The sequence below is a fragment of the Juglans regia genome, chromosome 9, assembly GCF_001411555.2.
Source record: "Juglans regia cultivar Chandler chromosome 9, Walnut 2.0, whole genome shotgun sequence".
Lineage (NCBI taxonomy): Eukaryota > Viridiplantae > Streptophyta > Magnoliopsida > Fagales > Juglandaceae > Juglans > Juglans regia.
This window is the reverse complement of record NC_049909.1, coordinates 14,059,673-14,079,288: the sequence shown is the minus strand read 5'-3', so window position 1 is coordinate 14,079,288 and position 19,616 is coordinate 14,059,673. Positions and strand designations below refer to the sequence as shown.

The window sequence follows — 19,616 nt, the reverse complement described above, 5'->3', positions numbered from 1 at the left end:
ATTCACTACATGATTGCAAATATTATTTTTCAAAAAGAAAATTTATGTCATTTGTTTTGCTCTCTTTAGAAGAAGAACAACGAAAATAAACGGCCACTAGCATATGCCTATAATATCAGTTCTTCTACGGACAGGGAACTTTGCGTAGGGATTGCGCATGAAAGAGTTTTTTATTCCACATCAATTAAAATTAAAGAAAGAGAAAAAAAAGATGACCCAACACAAATGAAACTGGGAAGGAGGGCTGAAACGCATAAAATACGAATGGAAGCCAGTTCTTCATCGTTCCCTACCGTAGAAGAATTGCAACCCATTTCCTTGCCATTCACAAACAAAGATCCCCATTGGCTTTTGCTGGCTTCATTTCATTTCCCAGAAATTTGTGCCTCATGGCTGACTCTAAAAACTCTTATTCCAATGGGGTTAGGAATGAAACCCCTTCCAATGAAACTTTCACCGACTCTAGATCAGGTACGTACCCCTTTGTTCATAATTACTTTCTATGCTCTCTCTCCATCTCTCTCCTTTTTTTTTTTCGGTTCCCTTGCTTTAGAGTAGGAAGTTCCTATTAAGTTTCCCTAAATGATCTTTCATGGGTTTCTTGATTCCAAAGGAAACAAGTGAAGAATCCAAGCTAGAGTTCTCCAAAGACGAGAAAATGCTTAACATAAGAATGTTCAATCTGATTGCCAGAAGGATCCCAGGAAGAACATCTGAGGAAATTAAGAAGTACTGGACTTCTTGATATTCAACAAGTGAAATAAAATAACAGATCAAATAGGTTGGCGCTTTTCTCCAACCAAAGCAAATTAATTGGGTTTAACATATTTGAGGAGAGAACTCCTAGCCAAGCGGATTCATTCCGTCCCATTTTTGTAAAATCTGGGCAAGCTTCGAAGAGGAGGAGAGTGAGATGGAAGAGAAACTTTGGGGGAGATGAACTGCAATCCAAACAGTGGGTTTGTGCGAGACTTGTGTGGGACATGGAGTGCAATCCGAATGTGTTGGGTTTGTGCAAAACGCACCGTTTCATTTTTCATTCGTGCGCAAATCCTGCCCCAAGTCTCCTGCATATATCATTTTCCCTATAATATAGTTTCCCTTTGCCTAACTCCTTTGCCACCTTCAGCACAACCTACCCAACCTTGCAAACTCTTCCAATCTTTTCTTCAATCTTTGAATAGTTATCTTCTATTACAGGAGGAGCTTTAAACTTTAAAGCCCATAGTCATTGTCGCCAATTTGTTATTGATAGCTCATATAGACAGTTGGATTGAGACCAAACCTGAGAATAAGGAAATTATTGAATGCCTGATCGCACAAAACTAGATGAATTGAAGTCTGGCATCGTTAACTTTTATAAAATTTTTAATCTTATTTCATCTAATCATTATAACTTTATCAAATTTTCACACAAAATAAAATAAATAATTCAATTTTTTTAAATCTTAAAATAAAAATAATATTAAAAAAATGAGAAAATATATTCTTAACCGTAAATTGTGTAACTGCCGCGTAATAACTTTGAAAAAAGTGAATGAAATATGAAATTCACATAAAAAAAATTAATTTTTTAATAATAGATCTCACTCTTTTTCAAAGCGATTAGGGGTGTAACCGGTCCGGTCCGGTCCGGTTTTGGACAAAATCTAGGACCGAACCGGTATGTACCGGTTTTGTATTTTTCAAAACCGATTACGCCCCGATTACCCTCCTAAACCGGTACTTCCGGTTTTACCGGTTTCTGGTCCAGTCCGGTCCGATTTTTCGGTTTTTTTTAAATGTAAAAAACATATAATAAAGTGTTAATTCTTATTATAAAATGTTATTAAAAATTTAATATATATATTATGCTTAAAGCATATGATCAATTAAATTTTTATCTTTAAGATTAAACTTTTATTTTATAAATTATAACAACATTATCTTATATATAATTATATTAATAACATATGATCAAATAAATTACAAATGTTCATATTTAAGATTAACATTTTATGTTATTATTTATAAATTATAATATAAAATTTTTTCATATATGATATATAATTATATATATTATATATAAAAATTTAACATATAATTATATATTATATATATAAATATTTTGTATAATATATAAATTAATTTTTATATTTTTTTTTCCAACCGGTCCGGTTCGGTCCGGTCCGGTCCCAAAAATTACGGAACCGGAACCGGACCGGAACCGGCCGGTTTTCATAAAATAGGAACCGGTTCCGGACCAGACCGGTTCAAAACCGGACCAACCGGTCCGGTCCGGACCGGTTTTCCGGTTTAAATTTACACCCCTAAAAGCGATTAGCGACGTTTACATACTTCACGATTATATGTCAAATTATTCTAAAAAAATAAATTATAATAATATTTTATTCAACTTTTAACTTTTATTTAACTCATCTCATCTCATCTGCAAAATCAAATAAGGCCCGATTGGATTTTGGAAAAAACTCGAAGCAAAAAGCTAGCAAAACTCAGTAAAAAATGAAATTTGAAACCTTGATTCAAAATAGAAATGGGAACCTAGATTTTACAAAATGGAATAAAATTAAAAGAAACGAAACTGGGAGCCTTTTAAACACGAATAGGCAAAAAAAAAAAAAAAGGGAGACAGAGACTATAAATCCACAAGTTGATAAAAAAAAAAAAAAAAGCCCAAAAAAAAAAAATCTAAAAAAATAAAAAAAAGGGAAAAAAAAAAAGAAAATACAGAAGAAAGAAAGAAATCACCTCGATGAGGTTCAAGATTGACCTTGGCAAAAGAAATCGGTGGGTCACCGCTCCTCCTTGTTCTTCATCTTTTGTCTTTTTCAATGTTGTTTTTTATTTTTTCGAAGTAAATTTGCATTTGGGAGATTTGAGGAATTTTGTGCTGATTTGGTGAAGAAAATTTGGGATGGGTTTCATCAAACAAAGGGAAGTTGGTTTGAAGAGAGAAGCATGGGGAGAAAGGGAAGTAATGGGAGAGGAGAGAAGCAAGTTGGTTTCGAACTGTGAAGTGGTAAATCCGGTCTACGGTGTTTGGTGTATGAAATTAGAACCAGGTGATGAGTAAATTTTTTCTTATATAAACGAGAAAAAAGAAAAACTTTATGAAAGTAAGGGTTCTTAGGTTTTGACCGTTTTCAAATGGTTTCTTTGATTTTTAGATTTATATTTACACGCGTTTAATTTATTGTAGTCATTAGAATGAATTCTCTGTCCATTATTCAATTAGAAGGATAACCAAGATAACAGTGATGCCTCAAACCAAAGTTTTGGTATTAATATTTAACCTTAAGTTTAATCTAAACACCAAAGTTGGACAAGGTGACAGAGGAACAGGCTAGCTGGCAGTAGAAGGAAGCCATGGTAAATTGGCTAGAATGCGATGCTGGAAGTATTTGAAACAGTATTATCCATGTCTTTTGTGCTTATGCTGGCATTTCAAGACAGTCTCCTGTCTGTCTTTGTGTTGTGTTTGATGACAAATCTGGGTCTTTATAGTTGTATTTGAGAGATTCTTAGGTTGTATTTTTGGCTAATTTGACTATTCTTTTTCTATTTGGGTGCTGATAAAGTGCAGGAAAAAAGGGTCACAAACCTAACTTCAAGTAGCAACTCAGACTTCATGCCCGAACAGATTGTTTGGAACGGAATTGGAGTTAGCCTTGACTCGGAGTTGGAGTCCGACTCTGAATCAGTGGACTCCCACTCCAATCAAGGCGATCACTGACTTCAACTCCAACTTGAAGCTTGGATTTGTGGATTTAACATTAGATCTAAAGAGAAACAAACATAAAGATTTTATGTGATCATGAGGCCACACAGTCTTCCCACACCTAAACATACCAGAATGCCTCAACATTTGAAATGCTCTAACAAATAAGGCCAGGGTTTGCTTCTCCTGCAATGTAAGATCAAATTAATAGCACCATAAGCTATCACTATCAACAAGGCAGACAAGGTCCACTGTAAGCATGGAACGTTCACCTCAACATTGACAAGTTTCTAGTTCTCACCTAAACTGAACAACACAGATAGATCACCATAAAAAGTTGCTGAAACAACTCCTCAAAATGTTTTACCCTACAAATTCCTCAGACGAAGATAAACGTCCAACTGCAGACATGTTGAACTAAACCTGGACTCATGATCTTTAGGCAATCCCGCATTTGATTATATCAAAAGTACTCACATCTCCATGGCTATGGGGAGCCCTTGAAATTCTATCTTCCCTTGGTGCGCTCTAACAATATCAGGAACCTCATTTTGATACTTGCTCACAAATTTCACCAAGAATTCCTTCTCGGCCATTGTGACCATATAAAGGATGCTAATATTGTCCTTGATCAACCCCTTCAACATCAAAACTTGCAGAACTGAACACCTCGGAATAATCCGCTTCTCCAAGCTGTGCAGCAGAAGAATCGGACTCTTGGAGATCATAGAAGGCTTCATCTTCAGTTTGTTCACAAAGAAACCCATCATTTTCTTGATCTTCTTCTCTGAAATAGCCATACACAAGGGTTGCCGCTTGAATGCGGAACAAATCTCATCGTCTGACAAACCAAAACTTCTAAAAGCTTCCACCTTCTGCTCCCACAGTGTTTTACTATTTTGTGACATGGACACGATGGCTAGAACAAATTTCAAACAATTGGGATCAAAACCCAATTTCATAACTTCATTAACAATCTCACTAAACCGATTGCCACAGATACTATTTAGTGACGCTGGTTTTATAAGGAAGAGTTTCAAAACTAATGACTGGGGAACACCATGGCTTATCAACGTATCGATGTTGGGCTGTAATATATGCACCACGTTTGATTCAATTACTCCGTAACATCTCCTTATAGCCTTTAAGACACTCTCGTCAGTTCCAAGAAACCGCCTAAGCTCTTGAATACACGGAATGATTCGTTTTTCGAGGCTTCTTGTTAGAATATACGGCCATGCGGATAAAAGCTTTGTAATTTCAAGATCTGACAAGCCTAACGATTTGAAAAACTCCAACTTTGGCTGAAGAATCTTTTGAGCATTATACACATAAAGTTCGGGACACTTCATAGTCAAAGTTTTTATTTGCTTATCACTAAAACCATGTGCTCTAAAAAACTCAACAGCAGTGTATGCATCACTTTCTAGCAAATTTGGGTATTTGGTGAGCATTTTAGCGAGGTTAGCGCCAGAGAACCCTAAGGATTTAAACAACTCCATGTTGGGCTTAAGGGTATTGCCGAAATCAGCCGAAAGCAATAGTGGACGACTACTAATTAAGTGCATGATGTGGTTCTGCGTCAAACCGTGAGTTCTCAACAGATTTAGAACGGAGTTGGGATTCTCTACGTTCTCAATGTTGAGCTTCTTGGAAGCTGAAGTGGCCAATTCTAAGGACAACCCACATGAGTCTCGGAGGAAGGAAACTGTAAGAGATTTTGGGTCCGTGGAATTAGGGGGGTCTGAGATGGGCTTGAGAGAGGAGGTTGAGAACAAGTGGCCATGGCAGATTGGTGAAGCTCTGCGCCTTAATTGTTGGGGCAGCTTTACGGAAATTAAACGAAGCATTTGGTTTGATTGCCGAAAAAACTGAATCAATGGTTACCTGGGTTGAGTTTTGAGATGGAATGCGATACTATTGTTGATTGAAGCGTCGGCGTCCTCCTTTTCCCCATGCTCTGTGACTTCTCAATGCAGCAATGATTTCTGCTGGATGTTTAGCTAGGCAAAGACCCAAACGCACCCGAAGGCCGAAAGGTAAGAAAATTAACGTAAAAAGATTTGCAATTTTTGTTTACTTTTGAATTAATATAAAATAGAGAAATTTTATTATTCTTCGTCAATTGTATCCCATCCATTCAAAAGTAGTGCCACGTCATTTATTACAAAAAATTTTAAAAATACAAATTATAAAGAGGTAAGAGAAAACATATGGTAACTTAGAATTTTAGATCACAGATATGTTGACTTTAGTGGTAAATAATAATATTTTGTGAATTCTAATAAGATAAGTTTAATTTTTTTAAGTTGAGATGTGTTTTTTTAGGTTGAAATATATTTAGTTAGTTAAGATGAGTTTAACATTTTTATAAGAAATTAAAAAAGTAGTTGATCCCATCAATAATTAATTTGCACGAGTGTAAATCAGTCCGGTCAAGTCTGTGAGGGTGATGGACAAAAATTTTGGGTTCATCATTTTCCCTTGACAAGACCGGTCCGGTCTAATTATTTTTTTATTTTTATTTTTTTTAAATAAATAAATTAATAAATTAAAGTTAGTCTCTCTCTTTTTATATTTTTAGACGTTGCGTCAATGAGGCAAAATAAGCATATAATTTGAGTGATATAGTTGTAATTGTTGAATAAATATGTTGATGTCGTGTTTCGCACACCCTTGAGTTAGGCTCCAACAACTCAGGTCTTCACAATGGGCCCCGTAAAGAGAAGAATGTATGCAGCTTAGAGAGGGCGGCTTGGGAGCCAGGGGAGCCTTCGATGTCAGAGTCAGTAAATGTTTTTGGAGTGTAGTAAATAAATAAGAAATCTTAAAAACTAGAGTGAGGTTCCTCGTACCTAGGATTGGCTATTTATACTAAAAGTTCGGTGTGCAGATCAAGCATGTCACTATGAGACTTGGGTCCTCGCACTGTTATTTTTGTTAGAATCTTTAAATGTGACGGGATTCCGTGTCAGTTTCATATTTGTCAGGGTGAATTGATTACAACGTCATTAATATGGAATAGTTTCTTGAGCCTCAACCTGGTTTATGGGAGACATTGATGCTCTGATGCTGATGAATCTAGAGTCCTCCGCGTTTTCCGTGTACCTCGTACATACCCTGTTCTCGAGGGAAGGGGTGGCCCCACCCCATATGGGGCGGGTAGCACCCCTATGTTCGGGTTGACCCATATTGCACAATATACGCAACTTGACACAATACGAACACAATCCGTTAACATGATTTGTCACCCCTAATGTGGTCAAACTCAAAAGTAGAATACACAAAGATGTATTAAAATTAAAATTTATAAGAGGACAAAAATTAAAAATAACAAATCGAGAGAGAAAAAAATTAAGTGAGATGAGTAACACATGATGCACCCATTAGTCCCGTTTGAATACAAGAAGTGTTTCATCTTATTATTATAATTTTTTTAAATTTTCACACAAAATATAATAAATAATTTAATTGTTTCAAATCTCAAAATTATAATAATAATATTAAAAGATATATATTCTAATAATATTTTATTCAAATCTCTACTCATCTCATCTCAACTCAACTCAATTCAATTCATTGTCCAAACCGCACCTAAAAGAGATAGAGGGTTGTCTGCAGGTATACCTCAAAGTTTATAAAAATAAAAAATATATATATATAATTTTTATCTGAGGCATATTTTATAAAAATAAAAAAAATTAATTTTGCCCACCAAATTGAATATCCTGGTTCCCGTATTGACTAGTACAAACCATCTCTCATTGTGATGACCAAATCCACCATCGACACGGCTTGTAAGAGTGATATCCACGTGAAGTGGCGACGAGCTTGTACATGCAAAGGGTGGCTTGTGATCACCACCCCTGTGAAATTTTTTGCTATCTTTGTTCTGATAGAGCAATGCAATTTCACAATCAAAATAGAAATGGAAAGTTAGATACTTTATTTATTTTTTCTTTTATTATTGGTTGTCAATTTTATATATAGAAATTATCAAATTCCTAAGAATATTTTAAACATGGTGTATGTTGTGAGTTGGAATAATGCTTTCTCTTTAGAAAAATGAGAAATCAGATTATTTTTTTTGGCACCGGATGCCCGAGAACAACATTATGACTAATCCCGGAGGTGAATAGGCCTGGAGCAAGGAGTTTCTAACAAATGCATATCTAATAACTCGAAGGAAAAATCTCTCAATCCAACGACTCCGAGAGATTATTTGAACCCAAGGAGATTTGAATTTTAGACTTCAACGAGCATACCCTCAAGCTCAAGTCCTTTACCACTTAAGATATCAATTTATTTTAAATGGCTTATATGTTGCGACTTGTATAAGAATCTTTCATTAGTAATATTGACAAATTTTTTGGTTAGTTATTTGATCACATTTTATACATGAAATGAGTTGGATTGGTATTAGTATGATACACCAAGGTAATTCTATTAGATTTTATGTACTTATTATTATTTTTAAGGGAAACTGTCATCATTCATTCAGCAGAGAAACTTACATCCATGACCTAATATATTATGGAATGTCCCTATATCAAACATGATATCATAAACCAAAATAATGTATTTGGAGCTTCATCAGTACCATTTCCTTTTGTGAATGGTTTTATTAGATCTAATGTGGCTCAAATATGGCTCGAATATTGTGTCTAGTATTTGGGCAAAGTACCGTCACCCTTTATTTTTATTTCATCATCTTTATTTTCGAAGGCTGAGGTGGTCAGATTTGGGACATGTATTAGTATTTGAGGCCATATGGTACATGGAATTCTCAATATTTTCTTTTTAGATGGATATGGACAAATGAATCATTTTGATAACAAAAGCAAATCCAAAGAGTAAAATGATAATTGAGGGGCAAATAAAAAATGAATCAAAATCAAGGACAATTACCATACAAAGTTTCCGAGACACCTCCACAAAGTAATTTACACAAATGCAAACATGTTGAACTAAAACTGAACTCATGATCTTTAGCCAATGCCGCATTTGATTATGTCAAAAGTACTCACATCTCCATGGCTATGGGGAGCCCTTGAAATTCTATCTTCCCTTGGTGCGCTCTAACAACATCAGGAACCTCATTTTGATACTTGCTCACAAATTTCACCATGAATTCCTTCTCGGCCATTGCGACCTTAGAAGGGATGCCAATATCGTCCTTGATCAACCCCTTCAACATCAAAACTTGCAGAACTGAACACCTCGGAATAATTCGCTTCTCCAAGCTATACAGTAGAAGATTCGGACTCTTGGAGATCATAGAAGGATTCATCTTCAGTTTGTTCACAAAGAAACCCATCATTTTCTTGATCTTTTTCTCCGAAATAGCCATACACAAGGGTTGCCGCTTGAATGCTGAACAAATCTCATCCTCTGACAAACCAAAACTTCTAAAAGCTTCCACCTTCTGCTCCCACAGTGGCTTATTATTTAGTGCCATAGACCTGATGGCTAGAACAAACGACAGAGAATTGGGATCAAAACCCAATTTCATAACTTCATTAACAATCTCATTAAACCGATTGCCACAGATAAGCAGTGACTTTGATCTTAAAAAGAAGACTTTCAAAACTAACGACTGGGGAACACCATGGCTTATCAACGTATCGATGTTGGGCTGTAATATCTGCAACACGTCTGATTCAATTACTGCGAAACATCTCCTTATAGCCTTTAAGACATTCTCGTCAGTGCCAAGAATCCGCCTAAGCTCTTGAATACACGGAATGATTAGTTTTTCAAGGCTCCTTGTTAGAATATTCGGCCTTCTGGATAAAAGCTTTGTAATTTCAAGATCTGAAAGACCTAACGATTTGAAAAACTCCAACTTTGGCTGAAGAACCTTCTGAGCATTATACGTATACAATGGGGGACACTTCATAGTCAAAGTTTTTATTTGCATATCACTAAAACCATGTGCTCTAAAAAACTCAACAGCAGTGTATGCATCACTTTCTAGCACAATTGGGTATTTGGTGAGCATTTTGGCGAGGTTATCGCCAGAGAACCCTAAGGATTTAAACAACTCCATGTTGGGCCTAAGGGTATTGCCTAAATCGGCCGAAAGCAATAATGGGCGACTACTAATTAAGTGTATGATGTGGTTCTTCGTCAAACCGTGAGTTCTCAACAGATTCAGAACGGAGTTGGGATTCTCTACGTTCTCAATGTTGAGCTTCTTGGAAGCTGAAGTGGCCAATTCTAAGGACAACCCACACGAGTTTCGGAGGAAGGAAACTGTAAGAGATTTTGGGTCCGTGGAATTAGGGGGGTCTGAGATGGGCTTGAGAGAGGAGGTTGAGAACAAGTGGCCATGGCAGATTGGTGAAGCTCTGCGCCTTAAATGTTGGGGCAGCTTTACGGAAATTAAACGAAGCATTTGGTTTGATTGCCGAAAAAACTGAATCAATGGTTACCTGGATTGAGTTTTGAGATGGAATGCGATACTATTGTTGATTGAAGCGTCGGCGTCCTCCTTTTCCCCATGCTCTGTGACTTCTCAATGCAGCAACGATTTCTGCTGGAGGTTTAGCTAGGCAAAGACTAGGAGTGTAACCGGTCCGGTCCGGTCCGGTTTTGGATAAAATCTAGGACCGAACCGGTATGTACCGATTTTATATTTTTCAAAACCGATTACGCACCGGTTACCCTCCTAAACCGGTACTTCCGGTTTTACCGGTTTCCGGTCCGGTCCGGTTTTCCGGTTTTTTAAAAATATAAATTTCACAATTTGTCATTAAAAATTTGTTTATAAAAAAAAAATTGATTTAAAAAAAACTGTTTTATACTTTTATTAATATATTAGACTATATAATAGTATTAATATTAGACTATTGATATAGTTATAAGTTAAATATTAGTATTAGTTATAAACTTTTAATGATTTAGTATTAACATTTTATGTAATAATTTATAAATTATAATAAGAAATTATTTCATATATGAATATATATGTTATATATAAAATTTCACATAAAAATTTATAATTATACATTATATATAAAACTTATATATATTAATATTTAATATATATAAAATATTTTGTATAAAACTTATATATAAAAATATTATTGTTTATTTTTTTTAATCAACCGGTCCGGTCCGGTTCGGTCCGGTCCAAAAAATTCCGGAACCGGAACCGGCCGGTTTTTACGTTTTAAAAACCGGTTCCGGACCGGACCGGTTCAAAACCTGTAAAACCGGTCCGGTTCGGTCCGGTCCGGTCCGGTTTTCCGGTTTTTCGATTTGAGTTTACACCCCTAGCAAAGACCCAAACGCACCCGAAGGCCGAAAGGTGAGAAAATTAAATAGAGATAGAGAAATATTCTGCCTCAATTATATCCCTCTGATCTATTGTACCACGTGATTTATTAAAAAATTTTAAAAAATATATTAAAAATACAAACAATAAAGAGGTTAGAGAAAACCTATGGTAATCTAAAATTTTAGGCCTCATTTGTATGTTTAGATTAGTTGAATTGAGTTGTGATGGTATTATTTTACGAGTTCTATTGAGATGAGTTTAACTTTTTTAAGTTGAGATACATTTAGCTTTTTAGGTTAAGACGTGTTAAATGGATTGAAATGAGTTTTAACTTTTTATTAGAAAGTGAAAATGTAATGGATCTCATCAATGATTGGTTTGAGATGAATTGAATTTGATTCAACAATTAAACACAACTTTAGTCTTTGTCTTTGTATATTTTCAGCCGACGCGTGTGAGGCAAAATGAGCGATATAATTTGAGTGATATAGTTGTAATTGTAAAATAAATATATGTGCAGATAAGGTATTTGACCATATATAGCATAAATTTACGGGTTAAATATTTAATAAATTTTCGTTTTTGGGTTGAATACCATAATGATTCTTAGGTCTGCCTACCATCGGTCATGATGCTCTTCTTTTGTGTGGTCTAGGGGTGGCAATATATGATACGATCCGTTAATACAATGTGAAGACGACACAAAAATAATGGATTTGAGTTTGATGTTAAAAGGTTTGGGTCAAAACGGATTGATCCCTTAAGTCATAATTCATTAATGGATCACTAACGAGTCAACCCACTTAATCCATTAGTGACTTGTTAATTTTTTTTTACTCAAAATTACAATTATATCATTTTAAACCTACAAACAAAATACTTTAATCATTTTTTGTATTTCCTAACTCTCTCTCTTAGTTCTCAGTTGAATCAGTTCTCTTTAGTGATATTGACAAATTTGTTGGTTGGTTAATTGATCACATTTCATTCATGAAACGGGTTGGATTAGTATTAGTCTATTTACACCAAAATAATTCTATTAGATTTAATCTACTTATTATCTTTTTAAGGGAACTATTATTATTTATTCACAAGAGAAACTTACATCCATAATCTGATATATTATGGAATATTCTCATATTAAACATGACATCATAAACTAAAATACTGCATTTGGAGCTCCGCCATTACACTATTTCATTTTGTGATTGGTCTTATTAGATCCAATGTGGCTCAAATATTTAGTATTCTCTTATTTATTGCATGTGTCTACTATTTAGTAATGTCACCCATTATTACTAAGAAACTGAAAGAATGCAATAGGTAAATGATGATGAGCAAAATTAAGTTTTATACTGCAAGTTTATTTCTTTTTATGAATTTTTATTTCATCTTCTTTATTTTCCAAGGCAGCTGATCAGATTCGGGACATGTATTACTATTTGAGGCCATATGAGGTAGCTCCATGGGTACATGGAATTCTTGATATTTTCTTTCTAGATGGATATGGACAAATGAATCATTTTGATAATAAGAGCAAATCCAAAGAGTAAAATGATAATTGAGGGGCAAAAAAAAAAAAAAACTGAACTCATGATCTTTAGCCAATGCCGCATTTGATTATGTCAAAAGTACTCACATCTTCATGGCTATGGGGGATCCCTTGAAATTCTATCTTCCCTTGGTGCGCGCTAACAACATCAGGAACCTCATTCCATCTTCCAAGCCATGCGGTAGAAGATTCGGACTCTTGGAGATCATAGAAGGCTTCATCTTCAGTTTGTTCACAAAGAAACCCATCGTTTTTCTTGATCTTCTTTTCCGAACAACTCATACAAAAGGGTTGCCGCTTGAATGCTGCATAAATCTCACGCTTTGACAAACCAAAACTCCTATAAGCTTCCACCTTCTACTCCCACAGTGTTTTAACATTTAGTGCCATGTACATGATGGCTAGAACAAATTTCAGACAATTGGTGTAGGGTTCAAATCAACAGCCTATAATTTAGACTCGAGATAAGGCTGGAAATCAAATTAAGAGATAAAACCAAGAAGAGATAAGACAAGTTGACTCAGAATTCTAAGAGGAAAGACACTCCGAAAAGGAAATAGACTCAGACTTCTAAAAGGAAAGAGTTTCACAATGCAAGTTAAATTCAATCACTCTAAGAAAATAGACATCTATATAAGGAGGAGATCTCCCACAAATTTGATGAACTCCACAGAAGCTCCATACGCCAAACTCGACTACACATAACGACTCCAAAGGATCTCCCCTAAATTTCTCAAATGTATTGGGAGATATGTGAGACTATGAGAGATTGTAAAATCACCCATTATAGTGGATTTCGCTCCCAAACAACTCGTGGATGTAGACTTTTATGCCAAATCACGTAAATCCATTTGTCCTCTATATTTATTTTTATTTGCTTATTTATTACGTATTTTATGGATGAACACAAAAAATATTGTATCGAAACTCGAATCATCATTGTGGGCTAAGGATGATTTTTTCCTCCCTTTCGGTCTGTTGTCCAAATTAAGGCATTAACAATTTGCACCGTCTATCGAATTCAACTTTTTCATTATTTCCGATAACGGTAGGAGGATGATTCTCTGGTTCACGAGATCTTCTCTCGAAAATATCAGATAAGTTCCTCAAACTTGCACTTATTATTTTATTTCGCCAATACTATCACTCAATTAGAACATATACATATAAACATATATATATATATATATAGGGACTAGGAAGGGGGTGCACTATAAACGTGCACCAAGCACTTGGCGATGTATGCCATGCACGTTACGTGCTCGTGCATGGCCTTGTGCACCTGCACAACCCTTTCAAGCGTCACCATGCATGGCGGAGTTGCTGTCCACCACCTTCGTGTGTGGCGCTGCACAATCCTGCCAGGAACTAGAACAAAGCTGACGGGGGTTTCCTACCGATATCTCACTGCTAGGAACCCGATAAGGAGCAGGAGATCACACATTAGCTGCCTAGGGGCTATTATGACCACTGCTAGCCACGACTAGGCTTGTTGGTGTTGTTTGCTGCTGGCGCGGTGCTTCAATCCTGTTAGCATGACCAGAGCCAACGAATGGAGGCAGGTAGTGGATTTATGCGCGATGCACACTGTGTGCAGCTTCACCCACCGGAAACTCGCTAGCTAGCGACCGCCACCGGCCTCTTTCACCATCACAGTGATCCTCTACCACCGCTAGCCACCACCCTCACTGTTGGACCTCCATGTCACCGGCGAGATGGTCCACGACCACGGAAGCTGTTCCCGCTGGAATTAGTGCAGGCAGAGGACACACGCTGTCGTAGATCCACAAAAACTAAGCGTTTGTGCTTGGTGTCAACTGTTGCTCACACCATCTTCTATCACCGGCGCGAGGAGATCTTGCCTGTTCGTGATGGAATGGAGTCACTGTCGACGATGACTAGAGTGCAGGGAAGAGCCACACCAAGATGGCCATGAGCTGCCAGACCACCAGTAGGAATGGAGTCACTGTCGACAGGTGTCTGGAATACCGAGAAGAGCCACACCAAGTTTTCTTGCAGACGACTACACGGCGACATGTGGTCCGGACCGGACCGTTTGCAGCCCTAGTTGTGGGTGCCCAGTCGGTCCGGCCTTTTTCTTTTTTTTTTTTTAATTTTTTAAATAATTAATAAAAAAATTATTTAAAATACTAAATTAAATTAAGTGATTTATTAATGTGGATTATATAACAAACTCAATAAAAAAATATTTTATATGGTCAATAATATTAAATTAGATGAAAATTATATTATTAATTTATATAATTACTATATAATTAACTAATTGATATTATATATTTATTAATTCATAGAATATTAACAAGTGTTAATAGCATATTTAAAATTTTATATTGTTAATAGTGATAGGTTAGATGAAGATATATATAAAATATTGTTAATTTATAGAATATTAACAAGTATTAATAATATATTTAAAAATTTATATTGTTAATTGTACAATTATTATATATAAAATATATATAAAAAATATTTTTTTTTCATTCAGTCAGGTCCGGTCCAGTCCGGTCTGAAAAAACCGTGGACCGTGGACCGGACCGAATGTTTTCGGTCCTCTAAAATATGGACCGGACCGGTCTAAGTCTCGGTCCGGTCGGACCGACCGGACCGTTTATCACCCCTATCCACAACCGCATTGCACGGACTTCCTTCGAGAACAAAAGGGCTCGATAATTGCCTAATGTGGACCTAGGGAGTCGACGGGTTTCCTAACCGCCTAAGTGCAGGTTACTACTAATAAACAACAGAATGAGAACACCAACAACAATTTACACTAAGGGGGTAGAAAATTCACTACTACCAACAAAAGCAAAAATGATCACAAAAATACACATGAAAAATCAATCATGGAAATATGCAGTCTTTGCCGACACTAAACAATCTCTCTAGGCAAACATTTACACAAATAAACAAACTCAAAATCGAGCTTCACGCTTACACCTAAGGCAGTCGAGTACATTTCCTGCCAAAATCGAGCACCACGCTCGCCCCTAATGCAGTCGAGTACATCTCCCACCCAAGCAGAGCTTTGTGCTCATACCTAATGTGGTCGAGTACATCTCCCGTCTATCTCTCCAAGTTGAGCTTTTCACCACTTAGCACAAAACAAACAGAAAATCAAGGACCAAACAGGAAATCAGTGACCAATTTTCAAAATTTATTCTGCAGATTATTGACTTGAAAGATTCTCAAGGCCTTCTTGTCTAGCAACTCGCCCTTAAGAATCGCAGGCATCTGTATGGGTCAAATTCGCATCCTATAATTTAGCATTGAGATAAAACCAAAAATCAAGTTAAGAGATCAAACTATGAACAGATAGGACAAGTTTACTCAAACTCCTAAGAGGAAAGACACAGACTCCTAAAAGGAAAGATGCTCATACTTCTAAAAGGAAAAGGTTTCACAAGGCAAGTTTGACTCAATCACTCTAAGAAAATAGACCTTTATATATGGAGGAGATCCCCCACAAATCTAAAGAACTCCACATAAGCTCCATACGCCAAACTCTACCACACATAGCGACTCCAAAGGATCTCTCCTAAATTTTTTCAATGTATTGTGAGATATGTGAGGCCATAAGAGATTGTAAAATACTCATTATAGTGGATTTCATCCAAAAAAAAAACCCATGGATGTAGGCTTTTATGCCGAACCACGTGAATTCATGTGTCTCTCTATATTTATTTTTATTTCCTTATTTATTACGTATTTTATGGATAAACGCGAAGAATACTGTATCGAAGCCCGAATCATCATCGTGGGGTGGGGGTGATTCTTTCTTCCCTTCCAGTCTATTGTACAAATTAAGGTATTAACAATTGAAATCAAAACCCAATTCCATAACTTCACTACCAATCTCACTAAATCGATTGCTACACATAAGCAGTGAACTTGATTTAGAAAAGAAGAGTTTCAAAACTAAAGACTGGGGAACACCATGGGTTACTATCATATTGATGTTGGGTTGTATCCTCTGTACATTGTTTGTTCTAAATACTCCGCATAAACTCTTGAACAAAGGGAATGATTTGCTTTCCGAGGCTCCTTGCCAGAACATAAGGTGCTGCAAATATAAGCTTTGCAATTTCAAAATCTAAAAAACCTAACAATTTGAAAAACTCCAATGTTGGCTTAAAAATCTTGTGAGCACTAAACGTATACAATGAGGGATGCTTCATCGTCAAAGTTGTTATTTGCTTATCACTAAAACCATGTGCCCTAACAAACTCGACAGCAGTGTGTGCATCACAGTTGGGTATTTTCTAAGCATTTTGGCGAGACTAGTAGGGGTGGGCAGCAGGGCCCCGCATCCTGATTCCCCGCACCCGCATCCAGCCCCCCTAGTGGGGGCAGGGGCAGCCCTGCATTTCCCACCCCGCACTTATATATTTTATTATATTATTTATACTATATACAAATATAGTAATATGTGTTAAGTATAACTTTTTCTTAATATTTTGTGTAAGTTGTAGTGTAGTAGAGCGACCCTTTTATAAATTTTCAAGACAATACAAGAGTCTCACATTGCTTAAGTGTAAGACTTGTATTGTAAATGCAATCTAGAAAAGGGTAACCCTACTATACTACAACTTATACAAAATATGCACTAGCAAATTTAAAAGAGTAATTCTACTCTTAGGCCATTTTTTCTTCAACAACATACACCCGGGTGAGGTAGATTTATTTTAATTATTTTTTTCAAAAAGTGCGTTTTACCCAGAACCCCCCCCTCCACCCAAAATCCCAAATCACCCCAAAATACCATTCAAAGCTTTTCCCTTCCCTCACAGAACCTCCTCTGCCCACCATCACCTACATCATTCACAAGGCACCGTCGATGACTCCAAGGTTCTCTCTCTCTCTCTCTCTCTCTCTCTCTCTCTCACACACACACATTGTACATGGCCGTGTTATTTTTAAAACATGACAGATTTATATGTTTGGATTTTCCTCAAATACAAAATCGTAGCTTTATATAGAAGAATTTGATTTTTTTTCTCTGTAATATGGAAGCTAGAGGTGGATTAAACTATTGATGCTTGAGATAGAAGGATTTAGATTTTTTTTCTTTGCAGTACTCACCACAGCAATACTAAAAAACAAAGTAATATAGAAGGATTGTTTTGGATGTGCCTGTAAGCTATTTGAAGGATTGTTTTGGTTGTGCTCGTTCTCTCTCTCTCTCTCTCTCTCTCTCTCTCTCTGTGTATAAGATGTGGAAACCATCATAATAGATTAGTGGAATGCAGGTTTATTTTTGCTTCAGATTTCACTATGTCTAAGTTTGCTGACATAATGCATTCTAGTTTATGAGTATGTTTCTATTGGCTAGAGTTGTGTCCGTAATAAAAAATTAAAAGGGGCGCTTAGAAAATTAACTGTGATTTGATTATAGTTGTGAGGAGTACCATTGTTCAGTGTACTGTAGTGGAGCTGATGGAGTCTATTGCAGTTGGGGGTTTCGTGGTGTTTATTACTTGTCTGTGGAGTCCAATAAGCTCTACTGAACTAAGACATTGTCCTACTACTTGGTGTTGGGTATCATGACTTTTTTTTCTTCATGTGGCTAGGGATCCTATGGCTTGTATTGTTCTACTGAACCATATCTTAAGGAATTTTCACCATTGTTTGTGTATGAGATGCTGGATAATAAAAATTACAAAGTTGATTTTATTTTCAAAAATCTCTTGTCATGCGAATGAGGATAGCTTATAAGTTCAACAACGAAGATATTTTGGAGGAAGGGCAGATCAACAATTTCCTTCATGGTTTCTGAAGTTGAATGGTCTTTCAGTGTGTTAAAGATTGTGATGCACAAGCACATAACTATCTTGCTGCTTGTGGTATTAGTGCAATCTCTTATTTCAATTGAAGTTGATTTGCATTAGTTTTGGATCATAGCCTCACACTTCTTTTCAGTTTAATGCATGAAGCTGGGATGATGTAGAAGATATTCAGATAGACCATAAGATGAGAAAGAGATAAGACTTGGGTGCAATCATTCCCTATTTCCTTCGCGTGTACATCTTAGTGCAAATCTGTATAACTCTCTCTTCAAGGAAAGCGACATATTTTCTGGCCATCAACCACAAATGTCGGGAGAAGAAGGTTCTGTTGCAACTGAGACTACACCTGCACCTTTGGGTGAAACCATGGATATCACGACTGCCTTGCAGCTTGTGCTGAGGAAGTGCTCATGGTGGGCTTGCACGAGGGTTGCATGTAGGTGCCAAGGTGATTGAAAAGCATGCTGCACAGCTCTATGTGCTAGCTGAGGATTGCGACCAGCCAGATTGTGTCAAACTGGTGAAGGCTCTTTGTGCCGATCACAGTGTCAAATTAATGACAGTGCCTAGTGCTAAAACTCTTGGAGAGCAGGCTGGTTTGTGCAAAATTGATTTTGAAGGGAAAGCGAGAAAGGTTGTTGGTTGCTCCTGCGTTGTAGTTATGCTAATGCTTCTTCCTGTATTCTTTGCTTCCCATTTCCCATTTATTGTTGTAGATATGTTTCACTAACCAATGTTCCATCTCACACTCATATACTTGTGTTCTTCAAATTATAGGTCCTCATTTTGGTTGCATTTCTTTTCAACAAGGGTCCTCAGTCAGATCACCTATGGGATCGAGTCAATCATCCAAAGTAGTTGATGCGTTTCAAATAGAATCACCAACCTTTTGGTGTGGCTTGAAAGCCCCATTAAAGACCTCCCAAACTAGCAAAAATCCTGGAAGAAAATTTTATACATGCCCGAAGTATAACACGGTATAGCATATTTGTTTTATCATATTTTTGTATTACTTTTTAACTTGTCATATTTAAAGGATGAAATTGTCAAATTGTATGCAGGGAGAAGCAAGATGTCAATTCTTCATATGAGCAGGTATACTTCAACTGGTAAATGAGAAAATTTTAACAAGAGAGAATGCAGTTCGAAAAAGGAAGGATGATTTATTGTTGCGCGACTATGAAGTTCAAAAAAAGAAAAATAAACTAATTGAGAAAGATAATGCTATTATTCACAAGCAAGAGGAGAAAATTAAAAAGC

General features: G+C 36.4%; 2 protein-coding genes and 1 pseudogene across 2 annotated transcripts; 1 reads left to right on the top strand and 2 right to left on the bottom strand.

The window, feature by feature from the left end:
* Positions 1 to 3,786: 3,786 nt before the first annotated feature.
* On the bottom strand, positions 3,787 to 5,751 carry LOC118349493. Its single transcript, XM_035694292.1, has one exon. The coding sequence runs from the start codon at positions 5,566 to 5,568 to the stop codon at positions 4,192 to 4,194; it is 1,377 nt and encodes a 458-aa protein (XP_035550185.1). The 5' UTR covers positions 5,569 to 5,751; the 3' UTR covers positions 3,787 to 4,191.
* A 2,819-nt stretch (positions 5,752 to 8,570) lies between these two features.
* On the bottom strand, positions 8,571 to 10,274 carry LOC108994338. Its single transcript, XM_018969489.2, has 2 exons — positions 10,153 to 10,274; positions 8,571 to 9,187 (listed from the first exon to the last, which is right to left on the bottom strand). Exons 1-2 carry the CDS (start codon positions 10,220 to 10,222, stop codon positions 8,742 to 8,744), a joined length of 516 nt encoding a protein of 171 aa, XP_018825034.1. The 5' UTR covers positions 10,223 to 10,274; the 3' UTR covers positions 8,571 to 8,741.
* Positions 10,275 to 18,651: 8,377 nt separating this feature from the next.
* LOC108994303 lies at positions 18,652 to 19,214 on the top strand (annotated as a pseudogene).
* The last annotated feature ends 402 nt before the right edge of the window (positions 19,215 to 19,616 follow it).